Source organism: Phoenix dactylifera, chromosome 7 (assembly GCF_051530095.1).
Source record: "Phoenix dactylifera cultivar Ajwa chromosome 7, Ajwa_hap1_PhDact_Kaust_v1.1, whole genome shotgun sequence".
NCBI lineage: Eukaryota > Viridiplantae > Streptophyta > Magnoliopsida > Arecales > Arecaceae > Phoenix > Phoenix dactylifera.
The window spans coordinates 1,982,726-1,996,635 of NC_143196.1; the positions used below are offsets into that span (position 1 = coordinate 1,982,726).

At 37.9% G+C, this 13,910-nt stretch overlaps 1 protein-coding gene across 1 annotated transcript; it reads left to right on the forward strand.

The window, feature by feature from the left end:
* The first annotated feature begins 3,356 nt into the window (after positions 1 to 3,356).
* On the forward strand, positions 3,357 to 11,925 carry CAP1 (cyclase associated protein 1). The gene is made up of 10 exons (XM_039127597.3): positions 3,357 to 3,804; positions 4,699 to 4,867; positions 4,960 to 5,024; positions 6,913 to 7,216; positions 7,314 to 7,461; positions 7,590 to 7,699; positions 7,840 to 7,895; positions 7,999 to 8,055; positions 8,899 to 9,042; positions 11,565 to 11,925. Exons 1-10 carry the CDS (start codon positions 3,526 to 3,528, stop codon positions 11,649 to 11,651), a joined length of 1,419 nt encoding a protein of 472 aa, XP_038983525.3. The 5' UTR covers positions 3,357 to 3,525; the 3' UTR covers positions 11,652 to 11,925.
* Positions 11,926 to 13,910: the final 1,985 nt, after the last annotated feature.

Sequence of the window (13,910 nt, forward strand, 5' to 3'; positions counted from 1 at the left end):
AACATTTTGATGCACCTAAGTATCATAGATGTGGTTGAACTAATTTGCTACATAAAGTTATATATTATAACTGTAAAATTATTATAAAGAAGGGGTAAAATGCAAGATTCAATTAGAACATTGGAAGGGAGTGATATGTACAACATCTGAAGGCTCATTAACATCATTTTGTGCTATTCTTTTCAACAGGTGACACAACCTAATGCATATACAGAGACAGGTCTTTCTACGACTTTAGCATTGCCATTCTTTAGTTCAAGGAAACACATTTGAATTTGATGGCAACAATTCTACAAAACGCAACACATTGTTCATATCCACAAAAGTCCCGTCAATATCATAGAACCGAAAGCCCGAGATCAACGAACATGTAATTTACTAAATAAGGAAAACTGACACGAAGTTTGAAAGAACATTCAATGTTGAGTGGAACCTAATGCAGCTCGTGGACATCCAGATCAATTTAGGGGTCAGCAAGTCTAAGTTTGGTTTATAGTGTTCTCATCCAGTTTTTCTGCCATAAGTAGCCAAAAGTTTGCTTTCACATTCAAAGACTGAAATTTAAAAAATGCAATACTGCATTGTTTAAATCCACAAAAAATCCTATCAAAATTTTAAAATTCAAAGTCCAAGATCAGCACTTATTAGATAAGGTAAACCAACATGAAATTCAATAGCATCGAGAGTTGAGTGGAACCTAATGAAGCCTGTGATCATACAGATAATTTGAGTTTGGTTTATAGTGTTCTTGTCCATTTTTCAGTATAATATCAGCAAGTAGCCAAATGTTTTGCTTTCACATTAAAAGACTGAAATTCTGAGAAACAAGATTCAACAAAGCCAAGCATTAATTCTAATCTGTAAACCAGAACACAGGAGGTGAAAATGACACATCCTGCACAACTACATTTCAAGAAAGATTCAATTACCCACGACAAATGATTTTGAAAGCAAACAACATAACCAAATTCTCATGACTTATCCGAGAAAAGGAAACTTGTCGACCTAACCTGGATTTCGCTGGACAAAGCCAAAAGGGGCAAGCATCTTAATCCCTTTTCTTTTAAGGTTTTAACATTAAATATTATCAATTTAAGCCTAATGATTAAGTTATTCGATCCTAAAATAGACAATAAGGCTTCTTATGATTATGGTGTAGATCTTACTGAAAGTAACCTTTCAGAAATGGAACTGATAGATCAGTTTAATAAATAAATGTTGATATTTTACACCCCAACAAATACTAGGTACAGAAAATTGGAATCGATTTGATGACATACTCAAGTTAGCGGCAGAGTCTATAAGGCTTTTAATATCGGCGCCAGCATGAAGTGCAGAAGGTAATATCTCAAGTACAGGGTATTTCAAGACTGAACAGAGAGAAAAGCCATACCATGATGACTCCCAGAAAAAAAAGTGGTGGCATATGCAGTGAGAAGCAAATGTGAATCTTTGATGCGCAAACTCAATACAGTAATATGAGTTGAATGACTCTCCACTATTTAGCCAAGTTGTCAAGTGAAAAATTTATCAGATCTCCCACCAATATTCACATTGGCAAAGATAACAACATTCTTTTCTCTTTTTTCCTTGAAAGCTTTCTATGCCTAGAAATTTTCAGAAATGTAAAGAGAAGAACTCTGAGACGTAAAAAAACATCCAATAGTCTGAAGTATTTGAAATCGAGTGTCACGTAGGAAGATAATATGAGGAAACAAAATATCAAGGCGTATGAAAGAGCATGACACTTTGAGAAACTTCCATTAGGACATGCTAGGAAGTGTAATTGGAAAGAGAGCATTATGAAATGCTGTATTCTTGGAATCTTGTGTTACATTAGACCGCAGATACAACATTCAGGCGAAAGCTCATGGTTCATACATCTCCTAAAATTAGATTAAAAACAGTGTTTCGACCAAATTGTCGACAGTATTTGGGAATTTATAGCAACATGAGATTCTAGGTGTATAACCTGTTCCATTGGTCGAACCAACATCGAACGAAATGAGCCAACTGTTGACTGAAAACCATTTTGTAAGCAGAATCTATCATGAAAAGCATTTGCAGAAACCAGGTTCCAAAATTCTATGACAACTTTCCGCTATCCTCACCGAAGACAAGTCATCTACAATGTGATAGAAAAGATTTGCGTGATTGAGTTTGCAAGAAAACCAAAGTGACGCACCATGTCTTTTGCTGATGGTGAATAAGCCATCCTTTTGTACTGGTGATTGGTAAAGAAGAGAATTATCAAACAAGATTGATATAGCCCAATAATAATTTGAAACCTTCCAATTCAAAGATTGATCCTTAGCTTAAAACCATAGAGAAACTTAGCACATCAATTACCTTCCAACCCATGTTTATGCTTCAACAAATATTTTTTTAAAAAATTGATTGCTTCAATTCACTATGCTTTCGGATATCTTTCACTTTCTTCCCCCAAGTATTTCCGAAGCAACATTGGTTATTTTCTTTACTAACTCAAATAGCATAAATCAGGAGTCCTCGACATACTAACACACCAAAATAACCTTTCAAACTAGTCTCTCCAAAGCATGAAGAGTATGATCATATTTGTTGCTGAAAAGACATAAGGTTCTAATCCTCAAGCTTTCTACGTCTTCAATCCCTTTCTACCATAGTTGTTGGACATGAGTATCTTAGAAATTTTACTACGTAGGTATCCAAATATTGTTTTTTAGCTCTCTAAACTAGTGATCGAAAAATTCTTTAGGAAGATAACTCTTACAAAACCAGTGTTACTGGAGCGGAACTTTCTAAGAAGACGTCAATGTCTTCAGAAATGCTTTGCTTGATTGCATATTTGACTGGAAGCGCATCTGAGTGTCTTGTACCTTAGCTGAGCTACCATTCCTCTTATCTCTTGCTCTTATGCGCCTCTCCTTTTTGCTTGAAAAAAACAAATAATACTTTGCTACCTTTTCCTAAGCTTCTAAGTATAATTCTTCATTGTTTTTATAGTTCGAGTGGTGATACACATAGCTGTTTTAACCAAAATGTGAGCACAATAATCAAAGAATGTATATATACAATACAGTACAGTGATAGCTCATTTGCGCTTTTGAAATTGTTATTTATCCTAGTTTGGTAATCAAATTGCTATTTATTTTTTCAGCAAATCAACTCAAGGGCATGAACTCAAACAAAGATATATCTATTAAATTAAATTTAAAATATTCATACCCATGCAATTGCAATCATTTTTCTCTCTAAGAAATCACGTGCATGTGGGTGGGTAGCAAAACCTTAGACATATTATTCGCATTAAAATAATTATAACGGATTTTCAAAAATCGAAATCAACATAAAATAAAGAAAAAGGTGATGGATGTCTCAGAGCTATCAGGGGGCGGTGCTCCTTTCGCCTTTCGGCGAGCCAACCGCCGAGCCATTAGTCTTTTGATCTCATCATCGCGAATTAAAGGGAACACGGTGGAAACCAGTGGGCTCTATAAGGGAGCGGGAGAAGGCGAGGTGCGCGCGAGTCTTCTAACCCTAGGAATGGAGAAGGAGCTGCTGGGTAGGCTGGAGGCCGCGGTCGCGCGCCTGGAGGCGCTCGGCGCCGCCGGATCCCGCTCCGCAGGCACATCCTTCGATCTCGCCGACGCGGCGGCCGCAGATCCGGCGATATCGGCGATCGACGACCTCATGTCCGGACCCCTCGCCCGGGTCTCCGCGGCCGCGGGGAAGATCGGCGGGCAGGTCCATGAAGTGACCAAGATAGTGGAGGAGGCGTTCGCGGTTCAGAAGGACCTCCTCGTCAAGGCCAAGCAATGCCAGGTTGGTCATTCGATCCGATCTCCACGTTATTGTGGCATTTTCCCGATGATCTGTGGTTGCTTTTCTATGTTCTGTAATGCCGGAGCATCGGCCATGCATTAGATTTACGTGATTTGTTATCTGGTGATGAAAATGGTTTGGAAGCGATTAGCAAGGGGCACTGAACAATTTAAACAAGAGAGCAGTTCATTTCGATGATCGATCACTGAATTATCTGTTTTTTTTCGTTTTATTGCGCATTTTTTTAATCGAAGGTCAGTGCCGAGTGATTCCATTAATGCTTGAGATTTGGATCGGCTTGTTAAAATGCAAGGGCACATCGAATCATTTTTATATATCTTAACCAATGGTTGATTGCAAACGTATACCTTCTCTTGCAACTAGATTTTCGAAATTGTGTACGATTTCCATAGGTTGTTGCTTAATTGTACCCAAAATTTGGCGTTCCCTCACACTTTTAATGGAGGATGACGCCATTCAGTGTAGACAACATGCAGATATACTAATACTGCAAGCTTGATCTAAAATCAGCTGGAATCACATTTATCTTCTCAATTCCTCATTGAAGAGATTCCAGTTTATAATCTGCCACTTTATCTTTCATTTGCTAATAAGGATTTATGAAGCCAGCTCCAAATACTTGAACAAGACTTGATGGTCATAGTTACCCATTTTCGGACTCTATTATGCTTATTGCAGGTTGTTGTTCGCTTTACTTTAGGATATTTTTCAATAGGTTTCTTTCATCTTGTTTTTTCTTATTATTTTTGCTCTCATAAAACGGTTTCAGTTGCTGATAAGTTAGCATTCATCAGAATGCCTCTTCCTGTTTTCTTCTTTCTATTATATGTAGGTGGTTATGAATCTAATCAAGACCAATTGTTGATGTTGCAGAAACCTGACGCTGTGGGCTTGCAAGAGTTTCTGAAACCACTCAATGAGGTGATCCTCAACGCAAGTACTTTGACTGAAGGAAGGCGCTCTGATTATTTTAACCATTTGAAGGCAGCTGCTGACAGTCTTACAGCTTTGGCATGGACTGCTTACTCAGGAAAAGATTGCGGTTGGTGAATCATCTTTTTCCTGTTATTGGAAATGCTAGTGCCTGAATCAAGTTCTTTTTTCATCCCTCTTAATACCCTGTCTTTCTTGAAGGCATGAGTCTTCCAACTGCACATGTCGAAGAATGTTGGCAGATGGCTGAATTCTACAACAACAAGGTACATGCAACATTGGATATTTAGGTGACCAAATAGTTTGGTAGTCCATTAGAAAGAAAAATGATATTAAAAAAATGTTGGAGTGTGCATAATGATTCATATCATCTGTTTGAGTTTTTACTGTTTGCTGCTGAAATAGGTAAGTAAAGATTTTTCCTGTGGCAATGATTAAAAATCTTAGAAAATTTTATGAATTTATATTTTTTGACTGGAGCCTGGTTTACCTTTCAGTGTGCCCAATTTTGCATCTAGTAATCTAAGTTGATAATACTTTCCTAGGTCTTGTTTATTAACCTGTTATTTGCTGCATGTAATATATGTGGTGTATCCTTTGACTTTTTGTGTAAGCTTAATTGAATGCATAATTATAACCTATATATATATATATATATATATATATATATATATATATATATATATATATATAGTACTTTGCAGCATGTCAGTTTTTTTCTTACCAAGATGATTGGCGGTCTAATTGAAACATCAGTTCTTATTTTTACCTTGGTTTGTTGTGTAAAGTCTTTCTTTTATGGATACTATGCATTGACAGATGAAGCTACACTTTTTGTCTATCTTTCTATATGTTTAGGGTCTTAATGTAAATACGATAATATAGGTAAACATGTGCATTGTTTGTTACATGAGATGGGCCATAGCCTATTGTAATTATTGATTTCTTGTTGTAACGCAAAAATCAAACGATTGTGTAATGGAGGACCATCTAATAAAAAATCTAGGTGCACTTCTATTGGATGCAACTATAGAAATTAGAATTTTTTTATTAGAGAATTATTGAATTTTATTTTTTATGTGGGCTCTAGGACTAGAATTTTATGAGGATTCTACTATTTTATTTCTATGCAGACTCTTAGTAGGATTTTGGCTCTATATAAATCTATTGCTATTTAATTGAGAATATAAGTTTGTATTAATGAGATTTGATAATATTGAGTTGCCCTCTCCCCCCTGCCTTCTCCTCCTCCCTCACTTTTCTTCCCTCCTCTTCTTCTTCTTTCTCCTCTTCTTTTCTCTCTCCTTCTTCTTCTTCTTTTATGCTACGTCAATTTGGTAACAAAGTATCTTACTCTCCTTGCCTCCTAAGCTTGTCCTGCATCAGTTTGATCAACAACCACTACTGTACCTTGCAGCTCCATCACTGTAGCTCTAGCAACCCCTCAAACCACCCTCTCCAGATCCGTTGGCCGCACCCCACCTAACACCCAAGAAAAAGGAAAAAAAAAGAGAGGGGGGGGGGGGGGGGGTCCCTTGTTCACCATCGCCCCCTCATGTCCATCAGTCGCCAGTGGGCTGCCAGCCCTTCATTGAAGCCCTACTGCTCACGATTGCACTAGTGCCGGTCTTCGTAGCCTCCAACAACAGCCGCCTCCCAAATCCCTTCTCCATTCACAGTCAATTGTGGCCTACATCACTGCCTTTGGCCATCTCATCGTCTTTGCCCCCCTTTGTCGTGGGAAATTCTTTGCTGCCCTCATGAGAAAGTAGAAGCCCCATGCCATGATCCGCGCCTCTCCATCGAGATCTGCTCCCCTCCGTCCTTTCATCGTGCCGTCCCACGATTAGGGTTCGAATTTGACGCCTCCCTTGTTTCACCACCACGAAGATGCCCCCCACCCAAAGTTCCTCATCCTGTGCAACATCACTAGCATCGCCTGGACCTCCCTCGCCGGTCGCACCAAGAGGCGCACCGCCTAGGGCTTCGAATTGAAGCTCCTGCAGAATTTGGTCGTATTGCAATCTTTTGCACTTGATATAATCTTAAATCCTGAGTTTCCAACTATCTGAGTAATTCAATGAAAGATATACAGAATTTTACGAATTACACTAGTTCATAAACCAATGAATAACTTCCTCCTTTCAAATTCAGGTTCTTGTGGCATACAGAAATAAAGATCCAGACCATGTAGAGTGGGCAAAAGCATTGAAGGAGCTCTATCTGCCTGGCTTACGAGACTATGTCAAAGGTTTTTATCCTTTGGGCCCTGTTTGGGGTCCTGCCGGGTCAACTGTTTCTGCACCTAGATCTGCTTCTTCCACTTCAAAAGCTCCCCCAGCAAAGGCCCCTGCCCCTCCACCATCTCTTGTCAGTTCTGAGACTGCACCATCGCAACCTAAACAAGGGATGTCTGCTGTCTTTCAGGAAATAAACTTGGGCAAGTCTGTGACTACAGGTATCCGTGCTTGTTTTTTCTGAAAACAATGGATCACACTTCTGTTCTTCATTTTGGGGGAAATGGATAGGGTGTAATCCAGAGTCATGCTGCTCAGGTTTGAGGAAGGTTAGTGATGACATGAAGACCAAGAATCGAACTGATAGAACTGGTGCTGTCAGTACGACTGAAAAAGATTTTCGTGCCAGTTCCTTTTCCTTTTCTAAAACAGGACCTCCGAAATTGGAGCTTCAAATGGGTCGCAAGTGAGAAAATTTTCACTTTTCTTTCGAATGTTTAGTTTACTTTATTTATTTATTGGAAGATCGGGCTTGCTTTTCCTTATCTTGATAATATTTTGCAACTCTTCATTTTTTCAAACATCTTTTGGCAGATGGGCAGTTGAAAATCAGATCAGAAAGAAGGACTTGGTAATTGATGACTGTGACTCAAAACAATCTGTATATGTATTTGGGTGCAAGGATTCTGTTTTGCAAGTCAAAGGTAATCTCAAGCTTTATGATTTAATAGTCTGTGTATTTATTTTCATTGTTTCTAGCTCAAGCTTTACAATTATATAGTCTGTGTATTTATTTTCTTTGTTTCTAGTCTTGAATGCGGTTCATATATTTCACAATATGCAGGAAAAGTGAACAATATAACTGTTGACAAGTGCACCAAAATGGGAATCGTGTTTACGGTCAGTGCCCACATGCATTTTGTAAAGGACTTCATAACATGCTTATATATTATAAAATCATGTTATAATATAACAACACATCCTCTTCATGATTGTGACTCAGGATGTGGTCGCAGCTTGCGAGATTGTGAACTGCAATGGTGTGGAGGTGCAATGTCAGGTATCTTGCTGTTTCTGATTTGGAACATAGAATCAGAAAAGAACTAAGAACCTTGTATTTGTGGGAATCTGTTATTTGAGGTATCCACGATTAAAAAAGGTAATTGCCATATAGCATACGAGCCATCCGGAGTATTTTCCTTGTTTTAACCAACGGTTGAGCTGAAGAGGTGCTCTGTTCATTTTTTTCTGGGAGTATCTATCTCCTTGTTTTTTTCTAGAGAAAGGCATGAAATCTTTCACCCATGCTGCTCTGCTTCTCATTTCACTCCAAAGACTTGATTCAAGGCATAAGTCAGCACACACATTCAATCCAACACCCTTTAAGTGGAGTCATTGTAGCTTGTGCTGCATAATAGGACTATGACAACAGCTTTAATGTGAGCATCTTGGAATTGTTCCAAAGATTCTGGTTTAAAAACATGACTCTTCAATGTTCAAGTGCTCGGGGATTCAGGCTTGGAATATGGAGATATGTTTCATAGAAAGGGGAACAAAATATAAGGCAAAGGAGTTCGTTCTCCCCTTGTGCTATTTTTAATTATCTAGCATACAACATGATCAGCATCTCCACATATATAAAATTTCTAAACTAATCTAAGTTAGTGAACCAGTTTTGGTTTAGTGAATCAATATTATGGGAATATATACATACATGCATAATATATATACACACACACAGTGGGTGATTTAAGTCGAACCTAGTCGAATTGGTTATTTGATGATCCAATCCCAGTATTCAAAAGAAGCATTTCCTAACAGAGTATCTACAGTTTAGAAGTCTGTGTATTTTGTCATCTTTTGCTTCATTTACTTTGTTGCTATTGTTATCATATATGTGCAGGGTTCAGCACCGACAATATCAATAGACAACACATCAGGCTGCCAATTGTACCTAAGCAAAGATTCATTGGAGGCTTCCATAACAACAGCTAAATCAAGTGAAATTAATGTAATGATTCCTGGTGCAGGCCCAAATGATGACTGGGTAAGAGTACCTTGTCTTTCAGTTTTCACTTCTTATTTATCAGATAATAGAAAGCTTCCTTTTTGTTTAAGAATGTGCTCGAGTGCATGCATAATTTATTGGACATCAAGATGACTCCTTTGGATATGGCTACATTATGACATTTAGACTTATGCTTAGTTTCTGAAATCAAATTGGTAGCCAAATTATGTTTGCATTATGTTTCCTTGCAATGTGAATTCAATCTTCATGAAACGAACATAAATAGAAATTCCAGAAAAGCCTCATGGCAATATCATTTTAGATTATAGTGAGTCTGGCCTTTTCTTCACCGATTCAGCAGAATTTTACTTGATACTTTACAGATGAATGCATCTGACCTGAGCGGAGTTAATTTTGCTGCCTATCCTTTTTCTTTTACGATGGTGTAGTTTATGAAGTCGTTGTCTACCTTGAAGGCTTGGTTTCTTTTGTTTATGATTTTGCCTTCCTAAAGTATATTTATGTTTGATTAGGAAATTACTTATGTTGTATTAGTGGCTGAGTCAACATCTTTATCGTTTAAATATGAGTTTCCATGCTCTAATAAATCATTACATTTTTATATTTTTTTCATCTTTTTTGTAGCTAATTGATTATAAAATGGGATTTAGAAGCGAGCCTATGACATGATTCAAGATGAATTATGTTTATGGGGTTTTACCATAAACAAGCCTTATGGTCCTTATTTCATCCATATAGCATTGGCCTGAGAAATAGCACTAGGTCAAAGAACCAGGATTCCAGATGGAAGGGTAAATGGAAACTAGCATTTGATGGAGGAAATCATTCTGAAACAGGCTTTTGTTTTTCAAACTAGAATTGGGAAAGAATTTTATTTTTAGCTCTACAGAATATTAGATTTGACTCCATTTGTCTTCTGGCTTGAACCTTGAACCAGGTAGGCAAATTTATGACCCATATTCACATTCCTCTCTGAAAGATAAGGAAACATGGAAAAATATTTCTTTTCTTGGTTGTATGCTTAAATTTGGCTGCCTAATCATGTCATTAATTAAAGGTAGTTTAACATGTCAAAAGAATTCAGTGTGGGTAGGACTTGTTTTAGCTAGAATAGACTTCTAAAACTACAAACTCCTATCCTCATTAGCATACCTAGTGTCAGGTCCTGTAGCCCTGTACTTGAGCCAGATGGACTGACTCTCATGCAAAAATGGAGCTTCAGTGCCATTTTGGAACCGCCATATGGCAATTTGTAGAAAAGTTTGATCTGACTATTGTAGTAACTTCTTCACGGAGAACAAGTGATTGCCTGACTTGCCATTTACAAAAATGCGAGTTATACATGTGTTTTTTATGAAGAAGCGATCTATGGATGACTAATCCACTTTATTATTGGGCATTCCTGTAGGTAGGAAATGGATGTTTGATGTTTACATGCATACCATTTTGAATGCACTTTGTGGGACCTGCAAGAGATTAGTTAAATAAGATCTGGAATAAGAAACCAATGAATCATTTTGTATCTCGAAATCCTAGAAAGACCTCAAATCCAATCTAAGGATCCAAGTCATTACTAAAGTTTAGAAATTAACACATCATGCAATGGGGGATATTTTAAATGTATATGATGGGGTTCGCACAATAATTGGTATTTAGCTGTTGTTCCATTATAACGGCCATTGTGTAATGGGGATAACAGCTGTAATTGGACATTTTAAGCATTCATCTCAATAAATTAATATTATTATAGTCTGATCTCCATGACAGCTGAGCAAATAATGTTGCTGCTATTTGCCTGTTTCTTATTTCCTGTTCTAACAGCTAATGAAAGCTTGTAGCAACAACCATTATCTTCATTCCTAATAAACTGAGCCCAAGGCTGAACTACAGTGACTATTTCTTTGATAAAAGGAAATAAAAGTTTCAGAGGCAGCTCATTATTTGGTTGTTATCAGCTTTGTTGGAATTATTCCTGTTATTTGCATTGATATCAAAGGAGGTCATGTTTTGTCGCCATCTCTGCATCAGAGTTCACTAGTAGACAAGGTTTTGTCCCGGTCGAGATGTCGGTTTGTATCCGTATCAGGCGCCTCTCCTTGATACGATAGATAGATAGATAGATAGATAGATAGGTAGATAGATAGATAGATAGATTATCTCAGATCCAAATATCTTGGCTGATATAAGAAATCATGAGATATTGGCTGGTACGACATAAATCTATCAGTTAATATTTTTCATCTTTTTGCCTTTTCAAACAGGTTTTTTAAGTATAAGTTTCAGCACCAGTACCTTAAAATAGTTGGTAATATTGGATATACCGTATTGAGATCTCAGAATATCTCAGTTTCTTTGGAATTTTCTCTTTTTTTTTTGTCTATATCTATATTGGCTGAGATAAACCAAGATCTCTGTTCATCTCAGCCTCGGCCACCCACTAAGATGACGGTGATCTCAGCCTTTAAAAACCTTGGGAGTGGATAATAATGAATAAAACGCTTTGTCACTTAATTGAAATTTTTTGCTTTTGATGATTGCAGGTGGAGCATGCATTGCCACAGCAGTATGTCCATACTTTCAAGGATGGCCGGTTCACAACATCTCCAGTCTCTCACTCTGGCGGGTAACTGTGCTTATTACCAACTTTATCCCTATCTATGTCTAATAGCATTATTCCATGGCAGAGAGAAATAAGACCAACAGTCGTGTTAGTGGGTTTTGCAAGTCTGCATTTAAGTTTATGCTGCAACTGAAACAGCCCTTTTTCGTTCCCTCTTCATTTCTGTGGATTTGTTATTTTTGCCGATTTGTGATTTATTTGGTTTGGAAAGATGCAAAGCTTTTCTTTTGCTTTTTGTTTACCTTGTGTACATGAAAAGCAGCCCGAGTGGTCATTTTCTATCTCCTCGTTCTTTATCATATGCATGGTTTTGTTGTTGGTGTTCTGCTATTAATTTGAACAATAGGAGTTCATAGATACTTGACCTGCACATTTTGCAATGGTGATTGCCTATTAACATCCCCGGTGCCATGCACGACAATCTCTCATGAAAAGATCCTGCTTATATGTATTGTAGTGGTACATGTTGGAATCCCCCAGTTGTATATCAACAGAGGCAGATAGGCCCATTTGTTTGTGTAAACAAATGAGATGGGCCTTTCTCATGATTCGTAAGTGTATTGGGATGGACGTGTGAGTAGTCAAGGGCATGCCCATAGTTCCGTATGTCGATAAAGCCACTACTTGATTTAATCAGTAAGCAAGATGAATTATAGTTGTTTGATCATTATGATAGATGCATTTAGTAGTTGATACAGAACATCAAATAGGCATTGTGAACTCTCTTGAACCCCTCATTAGAGAAATTATTCAATGACATGAACCCCTTTCAATTCTCTCGATGGCCTGTAACTGCCTATCTTTTTTCTTTGTCCTCGATGTTCTACAATTTTCTTTCTTTCCTAGGAAGATGTGCAATTCTTCTTATGAGGATCTGAATATTATGGGAACTTGGATTCTAGTTTTGGGGACAAGTCGGGTTAGATTAGATAAGATACGGGTCAAGTTGGATACGGGTCATATTAAGAATCTATCAATTTGAATCCAATCTGTTTTTTAAATATGGAAAAATTTCAGATCCAAACCTATTCATTCTATTAAATAAGTAATCTCCACAATGAATTCCACTGTTGTATTTTGTATCATTTCTTTGCCCCTTTTTTTAGAAACGAGGGACATGAGGGGGACTGTGTCATGACAAATGCCATGATCCAAATCGGGTATGGTTGAGTCCCATGAGATGGGTGGTCCTCATAGGCTAGCTGCAAGCCTCAAGTCAGATACCCGGCGGATCGAGGGTCCCTTATGTAAATTTCTATGCGCGTTTCAGGGGTATAGATAATAGCATTGTCCCGAGTGGATGTTCCAGTTGACCCTAAGCATTGGTTTATTATAATTCGTGTACATATCCGGGGAGCCAACTTTTATTTAATTAATGTGGGAGCCACAAGGCAATTGGATTTTGGGTTGCAGGAGAACGGATAGACGACGTGCGTCAACGTGTTCGTCTTTAATCGCACGAGTGGAACAAAAAGAAGTTAAAAGGTTGTGATGCAGCTTTTGTGGTTATAGAATCGTGTTATCTTCTCATCTTCCTCATTTGGGGCTAGGTGTGTCTATGGGGCTGGGTGTTCTAGCTTGTGCCTTTTTGTGTAAGAAAATTTCGTTATCACATGGTGACCTAGGTGGGATGCTTTTTATGAGCTTTGTTTCACTGGTTGATACATGCATGACACCAACCATGACGTGCATTTGGAGGATGAAGTCATGTCCTTGAAGCGTGTCATGCTATTTTACAAAGAACAACGCAACAATGTGAATACGCTTGTGCAATAAGGGGTTGGTAGTGTGATACCAGACACAAGAAGCATTGAACTGCATGAACCCTTTCACAAAATACACATTTGTTTGAATGATCATTTGAAGATAGATTGTTATGAAACGTCGCAATTAATAGGATGTGGATTATCAGCTAGCAGCTCTTATGGGCCCGCTTAGATTATTATAAAACATCGCACAATAATGTTTGTGATCTCTCCGCATGGAGGTTGAGAGACGGAAACGAGGCAGGAAGACACGATAAGGACCATAGGAAGTTACCTCTTGACAGACTTACCATAGTTTGGGGGATTTCCTTTGTGACCTCCCAGAACCTTTGCCAGGAGAGCAGGGTGGTTCCAGTACATTGGACTATTTTGATCATCTATTGCAACATAGTGAAAACATCTTGCCTTTAAAATGATTTAGATAATTAAGTTAGATCAAATACATGCAATGTACAATGCAAGTGTGGAATCACTGCGATCGAAGATCTAAATAATCAGAC

Coding starts and splice junctions, on each gene's coding strand:
- CAP1 (XM_039127597.3), top strand. CDS start 3,526: ATGGAGAAGGAGCTGCTGGGTAGGCTGGAGGCCGCGGTCGCGCGCCTG. Junction 7,217..7,313: donor GGGCAAGTCTGTGACTACAG/GTATCCGTGCTT, acceptor CATGCTGCTCAG/GTTTGAGGAAGGTTAGTGAT. Junction 7,462..7,589: donor GAGCTTCAAATGGGTCGCAA/GTGAGAAAATTT, acceptor ATCTTTTGGCAG/ATGGGCAGTTGAAAATCAGA.